General features: G+C 39.7%; 2 protein-coding genes across 4 annotated transcripts; both read left to right on the top strand.

Annotated features, from left to right (window-relative positions):
- The first annotated feature begins 542 nt into the window (after window positions 1-542).
- Window positions 543-7,825, top strand: LOC146691102 (serine/threonine-protein kinase pim-1-like). 2 transcript variants are annotated; one of them, XM_085434382.1, is made up of 12 exons: window positions 543-1,009; window positions 2,182-2,259; window positions 2,463-2,536; window positions 4,039-4,115; window positions 4,519-4,761; window positions 4,896-5,048; window positions 5,170-5,264; window positions 5,390-5,437; window positions 5,541-5,759; window positions 6,813-6,993; window positions 7,080-7,250; window positions 7,340-7,825. In XM_085434382.1, the coding sequence occupies exons 3-12, from the start codon at window positions 2,529-2,531 to the stop codon at window positions 7,429-7,431; spliced, it is 1,287 nt and encodes a 428-aa protein (XP_085290508.1). In that variant the 5' UTR covers window positions 543-1,009; window positions 2,182-2,259; window positions 2,463-2,528; the 3' UTR covers window positions 7,432-7,825. The 2 variants fall into 2 exon arrangements, with proteins under 2 accessions (XP_085290508.1, XP_085290509.1); XM_085434383.1 differs by lacking the exon at window positions 4,039-4,115.
- Window positions 7,826-7,897: 72 nt separating this feature from the next.
- LOC146691101 (serine/threonine-protein kinase pim-1-like) lies at window positions 7,898-15,702 on the top strand. Of its 2 annotated transcripts, XM_085434379.1 has the most exons (12): window positions 7,898-8,886; window positions 10,059-10,136; window positions 10,340-10,413; window positions 11,916-11,992; window positions 12,396-12,638; window positions 12,773-12,925; window positions 13,047-13,141; window positions 13,267-13,314; window positions 13,418-13,636; window positions 14,690-14,870; window positions 14,957-15,127; window positions 15,217-15,702. In XM_085434379.1, exons 3-12 carry the CDS (start codon window positions 10,406-10,408, stop codon window positions 15,306-15,308), a joined length of 1,287 nt encoding a protein of 428 aa, XP_085290505.1. In that variant the 5' UTR covers window positions 7,898-8,886; window positions 10,059-10,136; window positions 10,340-10,405; the 3' UTR covers window positions 15,309-15,702. The 2 variants fall into 2 exon arrangements, with proteins under 2 accessions (XP_085290505.1, XP_085290506.1); XM_085434380.1 differs by lacking the exon at window positions 11,916-11,992.
- Window positions 15,703-15,711: the final 9 nt, after the last annotated feature.

Here is a 15,711-nt window from a genome sequence, read left to right as displayed (position 1 = left end):
ATACTGGTACCCATCCCTACCCATCACTAGGGAACAGAACAAACCAGACATCAATTACAACAAAAATGACACTAAACAGTTGTGTTTTGTTTTAACTTTAACATATCATAATTTGATTGGTAGCAACTTTTACAACTACAGTGAGCCAATCACTCATAATTCCTAAACATGTCAATCAGGTAGGAATGAAGTAAGACATTAATAGAAATAAAGAGTTGTATGCTGACATGTAGCCCTTTCCTTGCTTAAATCATTAATATTTTTGAAAAATGAATCTGTGAGAAGACATAGCTTATCAAGATAGAACCATCTAACTAAAGATGAACCAAACTGTTCACAGTTTTATCTAACTCTGTTTTTATAAAGGCTGGTGACCCCTGTTATAGAGTCTGACAGCTGCAGGGATTATATACAAATACTCAACTATACCAGAATTAAACCAGGTCTAAATAAAAAGGAGTGAGTATCACTACAAAGATTAACCTACATTGGTCCTAATACCAGTTTGATATCAGCAAACACTGAGAGCATACATATGGCACCACAGCCATGCTATCGTTGCAAACACTGATAACAGCATAAATTGAATTAAATCAGGACTTGATGAGACATTTCGAGTATCACTAGAAATATTATAAACAGTCGTCTCCGTACCACAGTTTGCTATCAGTAAACACCAACGGCATTCATTGATGGCATAGCACATCCATGTTAGCAGTCTATAAACGATAGTTTAGCATATTAGCACAGGTATCAATAAAGGACTACCGTATTAAACACTTTTACTAACCTCAGGCAGACGGACAGGCGCTCTGCAGGTGGGATTGAGCGCCTGTAGTCGGTGTCTAGGCGGGCGATTCTTGGACCAACGCGGGACAGCAGGTCCTCAAACTGGGCGAGGGGAAGACGGCGATATCGCTGAAATCGGCCGTCATCCAGGCGCAGCTCCTGGAGCAAGTGTTGAAACTCACCAAACTGCTCACGCGTCTGGAGGACCTGATGGACCCAGGTACGGCGAGGACGTCCTTAACGCCGCTGCTCTGCTCTGCACAGTAAATAGAGAAGGGAGACTCTCTCTTCAAACGCTAGCTCGACAGCTGACAAAGATACCGGTCTGGCACAACTTCCTCCCACATTTCCGGTTCACGCACGTCAAAATATGCAATTTTGAGGCGCGATGGATTTTTCTTGGTCACGCGTTGAGGTGCGAATGTGCACGCGTCAAATTAGGGGCGTTTGGGGCGTTTTCGTTCGCGTCTATCGCGTTCAGTGTGAACACACCGTTAATGTTTTGCTTTTATTCCCCTTGTTTTTTAGTGTATTGCATTTATAAAATGAGGTTGCTGTTGTAAAATGTGTGACTTTGGCATATCCTTTAAGTGTGTGAGCTCTCATAAAAAGAAAAAAGAGATTTGTGGGATTAAAATATAATTACATTTTATCATAAGAATCAAGAATCGCACTAACTGTACCATGACATAAAACATGTGGCATTTTACCCAGCTAACTATTTTAATTGGAATTATGTTTTGTAAAGTATATTTTTTGTTTTTATTTTTTGTTTTTGAAGGCTCTGATAGGATGAATTTCTTAGACAACCAAGAAATTGAGGCACTAGTAGCTAACACTGTATTTTAAGCGAAAGCATAATTCTGGCAACCACTACCAATCAGCAATCAGAAAACAAAAATAAAAATAATGATGAGGAAAATGCAAATAGTTCATCCAATCTGGGAATCACATCAGCTTTAAGTAAATCATGCTAGCTCACTGCATGTGACAATCCCACCACCTCCTAACAACAGTATGTTGCTGTCATTAGAAGGACTACATTGTGTGATTATTTCAACAAGTGTCTGAATAAAATTTGACCAACTAATTTAGTTTGTGTGGCTATTTCTGTGTGTATAGATTAATAAAATGATTAGGTTCCATTCAGTAATCCAAATCAAGTGAGTAAACTTTGGAAATAAATCAAGAGAGGATACATACACGTAATTCGGTAGTAGAACGACTTTTAGCAGCTATATCTTGAAGTAATCATTTTCTGTATGGCTTTATCATCTCACATAACTGTGGAGGACATTAGGCCCCTCTTTTAACAAAAGAAACTGTTTATTGGGCTTGATTGCTATTTAAAAGTCGGTGCTATTGTTCAGATATTTTTTCTTTTTTTTACAGCCCATTTTTTGTGCTTGTTGCATTACAGTTTTACTAAAGTAAATGACTCATTGTCTTGATACATGCTCAATCATCCAGGTAAGTACATCTTTTTTCTGTTAATATTTTTTATATGGACCAGCCTGTATCCTTATGATGTTAAGACTGCTAGATGAGCTGTTAGTGACACTGAGTTAGTCATGACTATGCTTTCTGTGTTTTTTCTCTCCCCTTTTGGTATCCTGTTCCTGCTGGATGAACCACTTCATCTGATGACTCCGCTGCGCTATCCTGCCTGGTAGATTCTCCTTGCTGCAGGTGTATGCTTCTGCCAGCTGGATGCTGTTACTGGATAGTACACCGTTCCAATGGCGCGGTAGGAACAAATTGAAACACACTAAAAGAAAAGGGTTATTGCTTAAAATTGTGTTTTAATAAATGTGTTAATGTTAATTAAGTGTTCATTGTGTGCTGGAGGTCCTACTGGTCCTATGGTGGAGCAGCTACTACCTCTCCTTTAGGAAACTTGCCTCTGATGGGATACAGATATTTGGGACACATTTCAATTCTTGTAAGGGTTTAAAAAATACACAAACTTGGAAGAGTTGGCTGGATTTGTACAAAATGAGATGGCTGGCAATGGAAAGATGCAATTCGATTGTTACATGTTTAACCCTTTAAAGCCGGTCGGAGCAGGCACGCTCTGTTTTGCGTAACTATTTTTAAATCCCTGTAGAACCGGGAACCGCGTAAGCTAGCGCAATAATTTTTTTTGCATATGAAACCAGAGTTGTACTTAAATCTTATGCCATCGGCTTGTCCTAGGTCATGGTTTCCTTACACATATAGCTTTGCAAAAATTGCATAAAAGCGCTTGCGGGAACAAAAACATAATATTCCAGAAACACGCTTTGCCGATCCGATCAGCTGTTCGTAACACTTCCCACATTGAAACAGACGTCAGCGCGAACGATCGCATGTCCACCATTTCCTGCCCGAAACCGGAAGTGACGTCATTTTCGCGGAAAATGTAGTTTTTTACTTGTAGGCCTTAAGAGCCTATACTGGTGTTTTTATAAGTCATGTTTGACTTTATGCTTTTCTGAATAGTTTCTGGGATGCTTAGAACTCGAATTGCACTGCTTAAAATAGTTTATTTTGATGCACATGCTGTTTTCTTTGCAAATTTGCATCATAGGATTGTTTTTCGTTATTCCTGCAGTATGTAAAAATTGGTGTATCTCAAAAATAAAACTATGAAGACACTCAAAATAAATTTCCTGTTGTAAACTATTTTTTGCAACTTTTTTGTATTTAAAGTTTTGAGGGATAAGCCTCTTAAATTTCTCCAAGTAGAAATATATTTAAAAAAAACCAAAAACGATTTTCAATTTTTTTTGTAGTTTGTTGCACTTTTTTGCAATTAATGTAGTTACTATGGACTTAATGCATACATATTATTAAAATATGGGCTATAACAGTTGTATTGATGTATAGCAACTTGAAATGCTCCCAAAAATGGCACTACAGCATGTAAAAATATAAAGTAAGCTCTGGCGAACTTGGTTCTATGGTAGGTCTTAAAGGGTTAAACAAATAATGAAAGGATAATGAAAGAAAGTTTAATGTGAAATTACTGAATTATATGAAATATTATGGCTTTGTCTGCCAGAGTGTTTTTCTTTAAACTACTTGGGACACTGCCTTTTAGTGATGTCACTAAAAGGCAAGGTTCTAATGTTGTGTTGCCATAGTCTCCGGAGTTTACTTTTAAAGCTCACTTACAGAACTGACTTATACAGCTTAGTTAGAAAAGTCAAGCATCCAGACATTTGAAGGACTATTCACTCATTAAGGTGACATTTTCTATTTTAAAAGTTCTCAAAAAATTCAGATGAAAAAGGAAACAAGAAAAGTTACGACTGAGGCAGATAAGAAAGATCCAGGAGATCAAAGTAAGTAAAAAAAAAAAAATCCCCCAAATAACAGAATCGACATTTCTAACAATGTTGAGGCTCTGTGTATAAAACGATTCATTTTTAGAGGATTTAAATCCTGGTTTTGATTGAAACTAACCTAAGTGCAACATGTCTAATCAAAGAAAGGTTACTGGGGCACTTTGTCTTTTGGTAAAATAATGTGACAAGTTTATTCTTGGACTGAGCAGTGAAAACAGAGCAACAAGTGTCATCAGTATCTAGACTTAGTAGATGGACTCGTGTTGGTGTGTTTTTTATCAAAAGGATAAACTTGTTATTATATTGTAAGCAATACTAATTAAAAATTCAGTGACATCAAAATCCTTCTAGTCCTGATGTCGAGCGCTCTTTTTCACTAATGTGTTGTTGTTGTTTATAGATTGTAAGAGCAGGATGGCTAAAAGAAAGGCCAGTCCTGAAAAAACGACCCCCATAAAAAGAAGGAGGGTCACTGAGCAGGCTGGTCCTTCCACCAGCTCAGATGCTCATGTGGTCAGGGGAGTCAAGCGAAAGGTCCAACAAGATGAAGCGGGGACAGCCAACACAGCAAAGAAGCGTAAACTTCTTGACCATGTGAGCGGTGACAAGGGGCAGGCATCTTCCTGGTTGGACACTGGTAAAGGTAGGCTAATTAGTTGAGTGAGGGGTAGATTAAGTGTACATCTGGTTGCTAGTTTGAAGATATTAGTGTTTGGGAGATATTTGTGTCTATTATCTAATAAGCTGACGTGCTTTTGGTGTTTTCCACATCTGCAGACTGCAGCATAGAGATTTCAGAGAGCTGCAGTAAAAACAAAAAGGCTGGCAAAAGGAAAGCTGCGGGAGACACCAGGGACCCACCTAAGAAAAAGAAAGTGGACCAGGACAAAACCAAAACTGTTGCCAAAAAGTCAGTGGCTGAACAGAAACGTAAGTAGCAAGCAGCTTGGCTTTTATATTCAGGTGAAGAGCAAAATGAACATTTAGGGTACAGCAGAGAGTAATTTGTGTGACAGCTGTAGTAAAACCCAATTTGTGTTTGTCTGTTTAGGTGACTTCCAAGCGAGATACGTGGAGGAGCACCGGCTTGGAGAAGGAGGGTGTGGAGCAGTGTTTGCTGGCTACCGCATAAAGGATCATTTACCAGTAAGTGTTCAGATGGTGGTAGTAAGACAGGCAGTAACGCAGATAAGGGATAATATCGTAAGCTGTTTTACACCTTTAATTATGTCATACTGAGGAAATGCTCATCAATGCCCTGTGTCTTTTAGGTGGCCATCAAACACATCCCAAAGGGGAAAGTGTACTGCAAAGTGAAGGTAAATATGCAAGACTTGAATTGCTTTTACATTAGTGGATTGCATGCAGCGTTCACCTGTGGAACGTCTGTGCCTCATCATCCACTTTGTTGAAATATTTCAGGATGATAACGGGAAGAATGTGTCAGTGGAAGTTGCCATCATGCTGAAGCTTGCAGCTGAAGCAGATGGATCAGTGGAAACATCAGCCCCAGTGTCTCTGTTGGAGTGGTTTGACTTTGGCAGAGAGCTGATCCTGGTGATGGAGAGACCTGTCCCCGCTGTGGACCTGGATAAATATATAGAAGAAAATGGAGGATTTTTGCCAGAGGACAAGGCCAAGGCAAGTTGACTTGCTTTAGAAGAGTCTTAGACTGTACATCATTCAATCAAAGCACAGAGTGTTAGAGAAACATTAACCCATTGATTGATTATTGTCTTTTTCATCGTTTCCAGGTAGGGCTGGGCTATATCATACCATTCACGGTAATACCGGGGTAATTTTGGGCAACGATAGGAAAATGAAATATCGCGATAGAATATGGGTAAAACGCGCATGCGCAGTGCCTTTGTTTACATACGCACATGGCGGTGACGCCGCATGAATTCTGGTTGTGTTTACTGACCTCAAAACGATGACGCACAATGAGAAGAGCGAAAGTGGATCGTTGAATGAAACGGATGAACCAGAACTGGTTTGTAAAAATGCTGCAACTTTAGTGGTGTGGAACTGGTTTAGCTTTCGTCCGTCAGATACACAACAAAGCACAATTTTTGGGAGCGAATGCTAGCGGGGCGTCGTTATTACCGTGTTGTTTGGAAAATACGGCACACTTAAAATCAATCCTTTGATTTTTCTGAAACTCGACAGTGCCCCTTATAATCCCGTGTGACTTATGTATGAATTCTGGTTGTGTTTACTGACCTCAAAACGATTTTATGTACACGGCGACTTTGCTAAGCTACAAAGCAGCACCGCTCGATGGATTGTCGGAGCATTACGGCTATCGTAGGCAGGCGCCTCGCGGAGTGATACGTACTGCACCTCAACATTATATTACCGTATTGTGTGTGTATAACCTCTTTTTAAGTTTTGTGGATATTATACATGGTTATGCTGAGGATATGTCGGCCAATTTCCACTGGAAATGCCTTTTGGTTAAACTGTCAGCAAGGAATTTGCACTGTTACATTTTTATATAACTTTAATGGACATAAAAAAACAGCTGCTTGTTTAAGTGAAAATACATTGATGGGGTTTTTTGCACTAATAGTTGTGGAGTTGTAAAGTATTTTGTCTAGTGTCAATTATATCGTCAGTTATATCGTTATCGCAACTTTTCAAATGTATATCTTGATAAATATTTTTGGTCATATCGCCCTGCTCTATTTCCAGGTCATTCTGAAGCAGCTGGTTGATGCTGCGAAGCACCTGGAGGATAAACACATCTTTCACCGGGACATCAAGAGTGAGAACATTCTAATTGAGACCGGCTCAGATGTACCGCGTGTTCGTATCATCGACTTTGGACTGAGCTGCTTTGTTAAGGAGCAGTCGCAGTACCGCGTCTTCTATGGTAACATATTCTGCTCTTGCTCTTCACAGATGTCACAATTTTCGCCTTTTGTTTTAGAAGAAATTGCAATTGTGTCTGTTTATTAGGTACAGAAATTTACTCCCCTCCCGAGTGGTACGGGCGCAGTTGCTACAGGTGTGGACCCACCACGGTATGGCAAATGGGAGTGGTTCTGTACGAAGCGCTTCATGCGGGAGACTTTAACACCACGAGCTTCCTCAAAAAGCGCCTGAAATTCAAAAGACATCTGTCCAAAAGTAAGAAAACGTCACACTTCAAGACTGACTGATGGCTTGGACCACTGGAACTATCATCTTCATGTTTTTTCTCTTTCCTTTCTTTCCAGACTGCCGGGATTTCTTGGACGCGTGTTTAACCAAAGTCCCGGAGACGCGGCCGACGCTGGAGGAGCTACAGCATCACACGTGGCTGAGATAAGCATATCACACACACACACAAACACACACAATTCAGACGTTATCATTTATGTGTGATGTATGAATTACCTTGCTTTTTTTCAGGAAATAATTTTTTTAATTGGCCCACTTTAAATTTCAGTGTTTTGGAATTCCTGTAACCCCCCCAGCCATCCCAGGAAAGGGGATCTCTCTTTGAATGGGCTTTCCCGAGGTTTCTTCCCGTCAATCTGGCCCCCCCAGGGGAGTTTTTCCTCGTCTTCATAGAGAGCTTGGGCTGGGTCAGGAGCTCCATCAAAACTGTCTTTATTTAATTACTCTAATGTAATCATATACTTTAAAGTAATCAAATAAAAGACAGTAAAAATCTGAAGACTTGAAGTAAACTTCCATTAAAATAAAACTTGTTTAATTCATCTTTGCTGAGGATACTGTGTTATTACTATTTCAAGGGTCAGAACCGGTGCGATACTGGTACCCATCCCTACCCATCACTAGGGAACAGAACAAACCAGACATCAATTACAACAAAAATGACACTAAACAGTTGTGTTTTGTTTTAACTTTAACATATCATAATTTGATTGGTAGCAACTTTTACAACTACAGTGAGCCAATCACTCATAATTCCTAAACATGTCAATCAGGTAGGAATGAAGTAAGACATTAATAGAAATAAAGAGTTGTATGCTGACATGTAGCCCTTTCCTTGCTTAAATCATTAATATTTTTGAAAAATGAATCTGTGAGAAGACATAGCTTATCAAGATAGAACCATCTAACTAAAGATGAACCAAACTGTTCACAGTTTTATCTAACTCTGTTTTTATAAAGGCTGGTGACCCCTGTTATAGAGTCTGACAGCTGCAGGGATTATATACAAATACTCAACTATACCAGAATTAAACCAGGTCTAAATAAAAAGGAGTGAGTATCACTACAAAGATTAACCTACATTGGTCCTAATACCAGTTTGATATCAGCAAACACCGAGAGCATACATATGGCACCACAGCCATGCTATCGTTGCAAACACTGATAACAGCATAAATTGAATTAAATCAGGACTTGATGAGACATTTCGAGTATCACTAGAAATATTATAAACAGTCGTCTCCGTACCACAGTTTGCTATCAGTAAACACCAACGGCATTCATTGATGGCATAGCACATCCATGTTAGCAGTCTATAAACGATAGTTTAGCATATTAGCACAGGTATCAATAAAGGACTACCGTATTAAACACTTTTACTAACCTCAGGCAGACGGACAGGCGCTCTGCAGGTGGGATTGAGCGCCTGTAGTCGGTGTCTAGGCGGGCGATTCTTGGACCAACGCGGGACAGCAGGTCCTCAAACTGGGCGAGGGGAAGACGGCGATATCGCTGAAATCGGCCGTCATCCAGGCGCAGCTCCTGGAGCAAGTGTTGAAACTCACCAAACTGCTCACGCGTCTGGAGGACCTGATGGACCCAGGTACGGCGAGGACGTCCTTAACGCCGCTGCTCTGCTCTGCACAGTAAATAGAGAAGGGAGACTCTCTCTTCAAACGCTAGCTCGACAGCTGACAAAGATACCGGTCTGGCACAACTTCCTCCCACATTTCCGGTTCACGCACGTCAAAATATGCAATTTTGAGGCGCGATGGATTTTTCTTGGTCACGCGTTGAGGTGCGAATGTGCACGCGTCAAATTAGGGGCGTTTGGGGCGTTTTCGTTCGCGTCTATCGCGTTCAGTGTGAACACACCGTTAATGTTTTGCTTTTATTCCCCTTGTTTTTTAGTGTATTGCATTTATAAAATGAGGTTGCTGTTGTAAAATGTGTGACTTTGGCATATCCTTTAAGTGTGTGAGCTCTCATAAAAAGAAAAAAGAGATTTGTGGGATTAAAATATAATTACATTTTATCATAAGAATCAAGAATCGCACTAACTGTACCATGACATAAAACATGTGGCATTTTACCCAGCTAACTATTTTAATTGGAATTATGTTTTGTAAAGTATATTTTTTGTTTTTATTTTTTGTTTTTGAAGGCTCTGATAGGATGAATTTCTTAGACAACCAAGAAATTGAGGCACTAGTAGCTAACACTGTATTTTAAGCGAAAGCATAATTCTGGCAACCACTACCAATCAGCAATCAGAAAACAAAAATAAAAATAATGATGAGGAAAATGCAAATAGTTCATCCAATCTGGGAATCACATCAGCTTTAAGTAAATCATGCTAGCTCACTGCATGTGACAATCCCACCACCTCCTAACAACAGTATGTTGCTGTCATTAGAAGGACTACATTGTGTGATTATTTCAACAAGTGTCTGAATAAAATTTGACCAACTAATTTAGTTTGTGTGGCTATTTCTGTGTGTATAGATTAATAAAATGATTAGGTTCCATTCAGTAATCCAAATCAAGTGAGTAAACTTTGGAAATAAATCAAGAGAGGATACATACACGTAATTCGGTAGTAGAACGACTTTTAGCAGCTATATCTTGAAGTAATCATTTTCTGTATGGCTTTATCATCTCACATAACTGTGGAGGACATTAGGCCCCTCTTTTAACAAAAGAAACTGTTTATTGGGCTTGATTGCTATTTAAAAGTCGGTGCTATTGTTCAGATATTTTTTCTTTTTTTTACAGCCCATTTTTTGTGCTTGTTGCATTACAGTTTTACTAAAGTAAATGACTCATTGTCTTGATACATGCTCAATCATCCAGGTAAGTACATCTTTTTTCTGTTAATATTTTTTATATGGACCAGCCTGTATCCTTATGATGTTAAGACTGCTAGATGAGCTGTTAGTGACACTGAGTTAGTCATGACTATGCTTTCTGTGTTTTTTCTCTCCCCTTTTGGTATCCTGTTCCTGCTGGATGAACCACTTCATCTGATGACTCCGCTGCGCTATCCTGCCTGGTAGATTCTCCTTGCTGCAGGTGTATGCTTCTGCCAGCTGGATGCTGTTACTGGATAGTACACCGTTCCAATGGCGCGGTAGGAACAAATTGAAACACACTAAAAGAAAAGGGTTATTGCTTAAAATTGTGTTTTAATAAATGTGTTAATGTTAATTAAGTGTTCATTGTGTGCTGGAGGTCCTACTGGTCCTATGGTGGAGCAGCTACTACCTCTCCTTTAGGAAACTTGCCTCTGATGGGATACAGATATTTGGGACACATTTCAATTCTTGTAAGGGTTTAAAAAATACACAAACTTGGAAGAGTTGGCTGGATTTGTACAAAATGAGATGGCTGGCAATGGAAAGATGCAATTCGATTGTTACATGTTTAACCCTTTAAAGCCGGTCGGAGCAGGCACGCTCTGTTTTGCGTAACTATTTTTAAATCCCTGTAGAACCGGGAACCGCGTAAGCTAGCGCAATAATTTTTGTTGCATATGAAACCAGAGTTGTACTTAAATCTTATGCCATCGGCTTGTCCTAGGTCATGGTTTCCTTACACATATAGCTTTGCAAAAATTGCATAAAAGCGCTTGCGGGAACAAAAACATAATATTCCAGAAACACGCTTTGCCGATCCGATCAGCTGTTCGTAACACTTCCCACATTGAAACAGACGTCAGCGCGAACGATCGCATGTCCACCATTTCCTGCCCGAAACCGGAAGTGACGTCATTTTCGCGGAAAATGTAGTTTTTTACTTGTAGGCCTTAAGAGCCTATACTGGTGTTTTTATAAGTCATGTTTGACTTTATGCTTTTCTGAATAGTTTCTGGGATGCTTAGAACTCGAATTGCACTGCTTAAAATAGTTTATTTTGATGCACATGCTGTTTTCTTTGCAAATTTGCATCATAGGATTGTTTTTCGTTATTCCTGCAGTATGTAAAAATTGGTGTATCTCAAAAATAAAACTATGAAGACACTCAAAATAAATTTCCTGTTGTAAACTATTTTTTGCAACTTTTTTGTATTTAAAGTTTTGAGGGATAAGCCTCTTAAATTTCTCCAAGTAGAAATATATTTAAAAAAAACCAAAAACGATTTTCAATTTTTTTTGTAGTTTGTTGCACTTTTTTGCAATTAATGTAGTTACTATGGACTTAATGCATACATATTATTAAAATATGGGCTATAACAGTTGTATTGATGTATAGCAACTTGAAATGCTCCCAAAAATGGCACTACAGCATGTAAAAATATAAAGTAAGCTCTGGCGAACTTGGTTCTATGGTAGGTCTTAAAGGGTTAAACAAATAATGAAAGGATAATGAAAGAAAGTTTAATGTGAAATTACTGAATTATATGAAATATTATGGCTTTGTCTGCCAGAGTGTTTTTCTTTAAACTACTTGGGACACTGCCTTTTAGTGATGTCACTAAAAGGCAAGGTTCTAATGTTGTGTTGCCATAGTCTCCGGAGTTTACTTTTAAAGCTCACTTACAGAACTGACTTATACAGCTTAGTTAGAAAAGTCAAGCATCCAGACATTTGAAGGACTATTCACTCATTAAGGTGACATTTTCTATTTTAAAAGTTCTCAAAAAATTCAGATGAAAAAGGAAACAAGAAAAGTTACGACTGAGGCAGATAAGAAAGATCCAGGAGATCAAAGTAAGTAAAAAAAAAAAAATCCCCCAAATAACAGAATCGACATTTCTAACAATGTTGAGGCTCTGTGTATAAAACGATTCATTTTTAGAGGATTTAAATCCTGGTTTTGATTGAAACTAACCTAAGTGCAACATGTCTAATCAAAGAAAGGTTACTGGGGCACTTTGTCTTTTGGTAAAATAATGTGACAAGTTTATTCTTGGACTGAGCAGTGAAAACAGAGCAACAAGTGTCATCAGTATCTAGACTTAGTAGATGGACTCGTGTTGGTGTGTTTTTTATCAAAAGGATAAACTTGTTATTATATTGTAAGCAATACTAATTAAAAATTCAGTGACATCAAAATCCTTCTAGTCCTGATGTCGAGCGCTCTTTTTCACTAATGTGTTGTTGTTGTTTATAGATTGTAAGAGCAGGATGGCTAAAAGAAAGGCCAGTCCTGAAAAAACGACCCCCATAAAAAGAAGGAGGGTCACTGAGCAGGCTGGTCCTTCCACCAGCTCAGATGCTCATGTGGTCAGGGGAGTCAAGCGAAAGGTCCAACAAGATGAAGCGGGGACAGCCAACACAGCAAAGAAGCGTAAACTTCTTGACCATGTGAGCGGTGACAAGGGGCAGGCATCTTCCTGGTTGGACACTGGTAAAGGTAGGCTAATTAGTTGAGTGAGGGGTAGATTAAGTGTACATCTGGTTGCTAGTTTGAAGATATTAGTGTTTGGGAGATATTTGTGTCTATTATCTAATAAGCTGACGTGCTTTTGGTGTTTTCCACATCTGCAGACTGCAGCATAGAGATTTCAGAGAGCTGCAGTAAAAACAAAAAGGCTGGCAAAAGGAAAGCTGCGGGAGACACCAGGGACCCACCTAAGAAAAAGAAAGTGGACCAGGACAAAACCAAAACTGTTGCCAAAAAGTCAGTGGCTGAACAGAAACGTAAGTAGCAAGCAGCTTGGCTTTTATATTCAGGTGAAGAGCAAAATGAACATTTAGGGTACAGCAGAGAGTAATTTGTGTGACAGCTGTAGTAAAACCCAATTTGTGTTTGTCTGTTTAGGTGACTTCCAAGCGAGATACGTGGAGGAGCACCGGCTTGGAGAAGGAGGGTGTGGAGCAGTGTTTGCTGGCTACCGCATAAAGGATCATTTACCAGTAAGTGTTCAGATGGTGGTAGTAAGACAGGCAGTAACGCAGATAAGGGATAATATCGTAAGCTGTTTTACACCTTTAATTATGTCATACTGAGGAAATGCTCATCAATGCCCTGTGTCTTTTAGGTGGCCATCAAACACATCCCAAAGGGGAACGTGTACTGCAAAGTGAAGGTAAATATGCAAGACTTGAATTGCTTTTACATTAGTGGATTGCATGCAGCGTTCACCTGTGGAACGTCTGTGCCTCATCATCCACTTTGTTGAAATATTTCAGGATGATAACGGGAAGAATGTGTCAGTGGAAGTTGCCATCATGCTGAAGCTTGCAGCTGAAGCAGATGGATCAGTGGAAACATCAGCCCCAGTGTCTCTGTTGGAGTGGTTTGACTTTGGCAGAGAGCTGATCCTGGTGATGGAGAGACCTGTCCCCGCTGTGGACCTGGATAAATATATAGAAGAAAATGGAGGATTTTTGCCAGAGGACAAGGCCAAGGCAAGTTGACTTGCTTTAGAAGAGTCTTAGACTGTACATCATTCAATCAAAGCACAGAGTGTTAGAGAAACATTAACCCATTGATTGATTATTGTCTTTTTCATCGTTTCCAGGTAGGGCTGGGCTATATCATACCATTCACGGTAATACCGGGGTAATTTTGGGCAACGATAGGAAAATGAAATATCGCGATAGAATATGGGTAAAACGCGCATGCGCAGTGCCTTTGTTTACATACGCACATGGCGGTGACGCCGCATGAATTCTGGTTGTGTTTACTGACCTCAAAACGATGACGCACAATGAGAAGAGCGAAAGTGGATCGTTGAATGAAACGGATGAACCAGAACTGGTTTGTAAAAATGCTGCAACTTTAGTGGTGTGGAACTGGTTTAGCTTTCGTCCGTCAGATACACAACAAAGCACAATTTTTGGGAGCGAATGCTAGCGGGGCGTCGTTATTACCGTGTTGTTTGGAAAATACGGCACACTTAAAATCAATCCTTTGATTTTTCTGAAACTCGACAGTGCCCCTTATAATCCCGTGTGACTTATGTATGAATTCTGGTTGTGTTTACTGACCTCAAAACGATTTTATGTACACGGCGACTTTGCTAAGCTACAAAGCAGCACCGCTCGATGGATTGTCGGAGCATTACGGCTATCGTAGGCAGGCGCCTCGCGGAGTGATACGTACTGCACCTCAACATTATATTACCGTATTGTGTGTGTATAACCTCTTTTTAAGTTTTGTGGATATTATACATGGTTATGCTGAGGATATGTCGGCCAATTTCCACTGGAAATGCCTTTTGGTTAAACTGTCAGCAAGGAATTTGCACTGTTACATTTTTATATAACTTTAATGGACATAAAAAAACAGCTGCTTGTTTAAGTGAAAATACATTGATGGGGTTTTTTGCACTAATAGTTGTGGAGTTGTAAAGTATTTTGTCTAGTGTCAATTATATCGTCAGTTATATCGTTATCGCAACTTTTCAAATGTATATCTTGATAAATATTTTTGGTCATATCGCCCTGCTCTATTTCCAGGTCATTCTGAAGCAGCTGGTTGATGCTGCGAAGCACCTGGAGGATAAACACATCTTTCACCGGGACATCAAGAGTGAGAACATTCTAATTGAGACCGGCTCAGATGTACCGCGTGTTCGTATCATCGACTTTGGACTGAGCTGCTTTGTTAAGGAGCAGTCGCAGTACCGCGTCTTCTATGGTAACATATTCTGCTCTTGCTCTTCACAGATGTCACAATTTTCGCCTTTTGTTTTAGAAGAAATTGCAATTGTGTCTGTTTATTAGGTACAGAAATTTACTCCCCTCCCGAGTGGTACGGGCGCAGTTGCTACAGGTGTGGACCCACCACGGTATGGCAAATGGGAGTGGTTCTGTACGAAGCGCTTCATGCGGGAGACTTTAACACCACGAGCTTCCTCAAAAAGCGCCTGAAATTCAAAAGACATCTGTCCAAAAGTAAGAAAACGTCACACTTCAAGACTGACTGATGGCTTGGACCACTGGAACTATCATCTTCATGTTTTTTCTCTTTCCTTTCTTTCCAGACTGCCGGGATTTCTTGGACGCGTGTTTAACCAAAGTCCCGGAGACGCGGCCGACGCTGGAGGAGCTACAGCATCACACGTGGCTGAGATAAGCATATCACACACACACACAAACACACACAATTCAGACGTTATCATTTATGTGTGATGTATGAATTACCTTGCTTTTTTTCAGGAAATAATTTTTTTAATTGGCCCACTTTAAATTTCAGTGTTTTGGAATTCCTGTAACCCCCCCAGCCATCCCAGGAAAGGGGATCTCTCTTTGAATGGGCTTTCCCGAGGTTTCTTCCCGTCAATCTGGCCCCCCCAGGGGAGTTTTTCCTCGTCTTCATAGAGAGCTTGGGCTGGGTCAGGAGCTCCATCAAAACTGTCTTTATTTAATTACTCTAATGTAATCATATACTTTAAAGTAATCAAATAAAAGACAGTAAAAATCTGAAGACTTGAAGTAAACTTCCATTAAAATAAAACTTGTTTAATTCATCTTTGCTG

Source organism: Copadichromis virginalis, linkage group LG16, assembly GCF_057382275.1.
Source record: "Copadichromis virginalis isolate Kocher_CV1m ecotype Utaka linkage group LG16, C_Virginalis_male_GT1.1, whole genome shotgun sequence".
In the NCBI taxonomy this organism is placed as follows: domain Eukaryota; kingdom Metazoa; phylum Chordata; class Actinopteri; order Cichliformes; family Cichlidae; genus Copadichromis; species Copadichromis virginalis.
Note: the sequence above shows the minus strand (reverse complement) of the source record. Positions and strands in the feature narration are given on the sequence as shown.